A 5,452-nucleotide genomic window follows, 5' to 3' on the forward strand; every position below is an offset into this window, starting at 1 on the left:
AGCAACACAACACACGAGTGTAGAACAAAATATACTACGGTCGTGGTCCAGCATACAAATAAGTAAATTCGTCAAATACCGTTATGCAAATTACTCATTTTTTGTTTTTGTCATGTGATTTGGCTGCAGTTTACTGCATGAGATTGCCCCACAAAAGTTGCACAAGCTGGACACATATTTCTACATTTTGTGTGTTGTGCTATGATTGCTGTTGGTAAAATGAAAACAACATCCGTCTTCTTTTTCTGCTTTGTGTCCATTTGCAATGCAGTTATCTATTCTGCATTAGAAAAAGGCCAAGATTTGACCTATTGGCAAAAAGAGGGATGGATTAAAGGAAGCAAAGTTGAGCCAACCAAGCTATTGCAACTGACATTTGCCCTAAAGCAAGAAAATGTTGGAAAGTTAGAAGAACTCCTTCTAAAGGTTTCAGATCCTGCTTCCAAATCCTATGGACATTACCTTAGTGTAGATGACATTACTAATATTGTTTCACCAACAAAACATGCAGTTGATGTAGTTAAGACCTGGCTTTCAAATCATCATGTAACTGATTGTGACCTGACACAAAACAGGGATTTTTTGGTATGCTGGATGCCATGCAAAACTGCTGAGGAATTACTTACTGGTGCTGTGTTTTACTACTTTATGCATGATAAGTATAGTAAGAATGTCATTCGTTCTTCTTCTCAATACTATATCCCCACTTACATTGCTGAATATTTAGACTTTGTTGGTGGTGTTCACAGATTTCCATCAATCAATTTTTTAAAAACACGCAAAGAAAAAATTTCAACTTCAATACCATTTAATAGTAATTCAGTTCATGTTGGTGTTTATCCAAAAGTTTTGCGGGAAAGATATAATCTTACTGCAGAAGATGTTGGTTCACATCCAGATAATGCACAAGTTGTTGCTCAATTCTTAGAACAATATTTTGCTCCAGCGGACTTGAGTGAATTTATGTCACTCTTCGTTGGTAGTGATTTTGTTCATCACACTAAAATTGATAAAATTATTGGCCCAAACACTGGAAGATCTGGAATTGAAGCTAGTTTGGATACACAGTACATCATGGGACTTGGTGCTAACATAACAACTTGGTTTTGGAGTACAGCTGGTAGACATGAAAACCAAGAGCCATTCCTAGAGTGGATTTTAGCTGTAGGTAATACTACTACAGTACCTTGGGTACACAGTGTTAGTTATGGAGATAATGAAGATTCTTTGTCTCCTGAGTATATGAAAAGAATCAATGCTGAATTTATGAAAGCTGGAACAAGAGGACTTTCCATATTATTTGCAAGTGGTGATGATGGAGCTGGCTGCAAGAAAAACAAATTTAGACCAAGTTTTCCTGTTACAAGTCCTTATGTTACAGGAGTTGGTGGAACAGGTTTTGTTAACCCATTTGCTGCTGGGAAAGAATTTGCATATGAAATAAGTGGAGGAGGTTTTAGCAATGTCTTTAGTCAACCAAGTTATCAATCTGCAAAAGTGGAAAAATTCCTAAACTCAAGTGGTGTGCCATCTGCACAATATTTTAATAAAACTGGTCGAGCATATCCAGATATAGCTGCCATCTCTCGTCACTTTTGGATTGTAAATAACCGCATCCCTGTTCCAGGTGTCGCAGGCACATCAGCATCAACACCAACTGTTGCTGGTATCATAAGCATGCTGAATGAACATCGATTACACAACAAAAAGCCAACCATGGGCTTCCTTAATCCATTTTTGTACCAAAATGCACAGGCTTTGTTTGATGTAACAAGTGGTTGCAATGAAGGTTGCCTTTCTGGAGATAAAGGTTTTTGTGCTACTACTGGCTATGATCCAGTATCTGGTAATGGTACCCCTAATTATCCGGAATTGGTAAAAGCTGCAATGAAGGTGTTTGCATAGTTTCTTTACAACAATAAAAACGATATGGAACATTGAAATTCCCGAATTTTGAAATTTCTTTTTTAATTTTCTTTAATTATTTTGCAATTTTTTTCTAACAGGTAAAACTAGAAGGCGTAGAAGCTTAACGAACAAGATAAAAATAAATAAAAATTATTACCATTAACATTAGAATTTTTTATTATTGATTTTTTATAGGATTAAAATTATAGCAATTTATTATTAATACATTTAAGTGCATTTTAGTCCTCTTTTTTTTACCTTTACCCATATTAAATTTTGTGTGCACTTGTTTTGAAATAATTTTTACGATTTGGTGAACGCAGATTCGTTTAACTAATACTAAATTGTGTTAAGTGCAAATGAATATCCCGTTAGTGGATTCTTTATTAACATTTTACTGAGAAACTTCATTTTGCGTTTAGTGTGGATGTGTCTTGACGTGCTGTTTTAAAAAATTATAATTCCTGTTTTTTAAGGTTAATTCATGATAGTTTGGATGCCTGTAAAACTTCAGTCGCAAAAATTTACGTTGCAAAATGCTAAAATTCACGAATCTTATCATTTGTGAAAGTTTCTGCACTTAGAGTGTTAATTTTATAAAGCCCCCATCAGAAATAAGGTATTTCGTTCCCTTTAAAGTCTTGTTAAGGTACAGGTTGTTATCGGATTTTCTTAAAGCGATATGATTTACTAAAAAATATGATTCAGCAGTACAATAAATTACTGCGTATCACCGACGTCTTTTTGCTCCTTTATTTCGTGTTTCGAAATTTGAAATTTATAACATTTAAGAAAATGTGAAGTTTCGTGAGCAAATGTTTGATTTTTGTATTAAGTACTTCCTCGTCAATTAAACAAATCCCTCTTCTGTTGCTGCAGCAGGAACCCTACCCGCATTATGAACGTCAAATCTATAGTATTTTGGAGCACAACGACGCTACTTCGACTCGTTGGAGCCTGAATAAATATGCTGCCATTTTCTTTTTAGAAGCAGCGAAATAGAGAGAGGAGAGGGGGAAAATTTAATGCTCATATGTAACAATTCTCGACTAACCAGTCGGGGAAACACCACTGTCCGTCAATGTAGAGACTTTAAAATAGAAAATAAACCTTTGCGTATACTAAGATGCCGTTTTCTTACGGACATATTTAGCGACATTATTATTTTCTTAATGCGCATGTGCAGATCAGAGTAAAAAACCTCTCAAAACAAAATTTTAATTGTTATCTCGCCGGGCAGGATAAAAATAGAAGTCTTATATACTTGTTGTACAGTTACTTTTTCCCACAGTCCAGCAGTAGAAGAATTTCCTTGTTAGGAAAGGGAAGGAAATTTAATGCTAATTTACTATAACACAATTTTCTACTAACTAACTGATTGTCTAACGCCTCTAGGATGAGACTGCTGGTTTTCGTTTGTAAAAATGTGTGGCAGCAGCACTCTCGTATAACTCTTTATCTTTTTTCTACGCTAATAAGGAAATTGTCAACAAGATTTTTCATAAATTTTTTCAGAGGAATCCTGGTTTTGTTTCTGACTTTTTAATACAGCGTAGTAGATTTAATATCTGCATTCAATTTTTTATCCTTTTCTTCTTATTTATTTGTCTAAAACATCGTCATGAAAAAGCCTCGCTATATGTCTAAGCTTCGTTGCTAGTAATATCTTTTTTTCTCTTGCATTGGTTTCACATGCTTTTTGAATTTTGGTATTTCTGTACCTTCGAGTGATCTAGTTCAGACTCTTGTATTAAAAAATGCTTTCTGGCCAGTAAACCAAATTCGTCGCTGCGATGGTCAATATTGGTTCCTTGGTTGCGTGTTATTTCATTCATGATTGCGCACCTGTCAGCAGGCTTAAATAAAAAGGCGATATTTGCACCCATTAGACAAAAATGTTGCTGACTTGCATTATGAGTGTGACGAAACCACCTATTTGTACGACAGTGAGTGTTGAATTTAAAACCACATTCACATTCGTTGGTGTGACATTTTACCGAAGTCATCGCAAAATTTTATGAATTAATTTTCGCTGTTAAAGTTTTTGACATATCGTAATTTTCTAACTTAGTGCGGCAAAAAACTAATTATTTTGATCATGGAGCACTAATAATTAGATGAGATTAACTACCGTCATATCATCACCCCCAAGCCCGCACTAAGAGGAGAATTTGACCTTATTGCACTGAATAAAAAATTCCATCTGTATCAACCTCGTCCCCAGGGCATCTTGTATGTTTTTTATAACATCGGACGGCGATACGAACATGTTCGCCTGTTATAAAAAAGTGATTTTTTTTTATAAGGTTCTCATGTGTTTTAATCAATTGACCAATATATACATATGTCCGTATGAGATATCAACAACAACAATGCTTCCAGCTCGTTTCAATTTCCACAAAGATAGGACTGACAAACTAGACCTGATCAAAATTGCCAACGCATTTGTTCCATCGGACGACAACAGAAAGCGAGTATTCGGAAAATTTACAAAGGAGGACTGGTAGTTGTCATATACTTCGATGTTACTATTGCTCAATTTTGAAAATATATCTTATGGCGTTTCTATATTTTTATATATAATCTCCTGTATTTTGTGGAGGCTTTCAGCGCAATATTTCGGAATTTGAAGTATGTTTTAGCTAATCTAGGGGGCGAAAGTTAAAAAATTTTCTTAGCCCTTCGCCCAACCATGGTCAGTTACCCCCTCCACTTTTAAAATTGATCCGCCTGGCTTGAGATGACGATTATATGTCGCAGAAGAACGAACCAGTTATTTTGTGTAATGTTTCCTTGCATATAATTGAAGAAAAAGGTAGAAAGAAAAACGATAAAAAGTTGGAAATGTGTTGATATTATTTTTTTGATCAGAAAAAGTCAATACGCACGAAAATTTTGACCCTCGCATAGGTAAAAGGAAAACTAAATAATTCCAAAACTTACTTGCTTAATTAATAATTAGAGGAAAAATGCATTTCGCGGTAAATTGATATTCGTAATTTTAAAAATAAAAACAATTATATCCCTACAACGCTTTATTTAAAGTGCTTCTAAATACTGTATGTGTGTGTGTTGTACAATATTGTGTACAACAGCTTTAAAATCTGCTTTTCTTCTCCTATTCAGGAAAAATTTACCTGCAGGTAAATGTAGCTACATATTTTAGCTCATTACATAATTTTTTTTAAAAAATATGGACAAAACAATCACAACCTCTGGAAATCACACTAGATTTTTACCCGGCCCGAACGACAACACCCTATTGGAACCGCCCCAAAACCAGTAAATTCTTGTTTTGAACTTTTATGTGACCCAAAACATATAAAAAATACTTCTCAAACAATTTCGGAACAATCCGACAGGTATTTAAGATATACTGGCTTTTTAAAAAAATGTTGTACACATTTGCACAAATGGGGGCGTGGGGTTAACGAAAACCGATTATTGATTGAGCCTAGTATAACAAATCCGAACATTTCGGATCGCATCCGGGATTATTTGTCTTGCTTATTTCCCAAGTTACCGAACTTGATTTCTTTACAAC

At 34.7% G+C, this 5,452-nt stretch overlaps 1 protein-coding gene across 1 annotated transcript; it reads left to right on the top strand.

The window, feature by feature from the left end:
- The first annotated feature begins 119 nt into the window (after positions 1–119).
- Positions 120–2,150, top strand: LOC130647049 (tripeptidyl-peptidase 1-like). Its single transcript, XM_057452767.1, has one exon. It carries the CDS (start codon positions 202–204, stop codon positions 1,903–1,905), a length of 1,704 nt encoding a protein of 567 aa, XP_057308750.1. The 5' UTR covers positions 120–201; the 3' UTR covers positions 1,906–2,150.
- Positions 2,151–5,452: the final 3,302 nt, after the last annotated feature.

Source organism: Hydractinia symbiolongicarpus, chromosome 6 (genome assembly GCF_029227915.1).
Source record: "Hydractinia symbiolongicarpus strain clone_291-10 chromosome 6, HSymV2.1, whole genome shotgun sequence".
In the NCBI taxonomy this organism is placed as follows: Eukaryota; Metazoa; Cnidaria; class Hydrozoa; order Anthoathecata; family Hydractiniidae; genus Hydractinia; species Hydractinia symbiolongicarpus.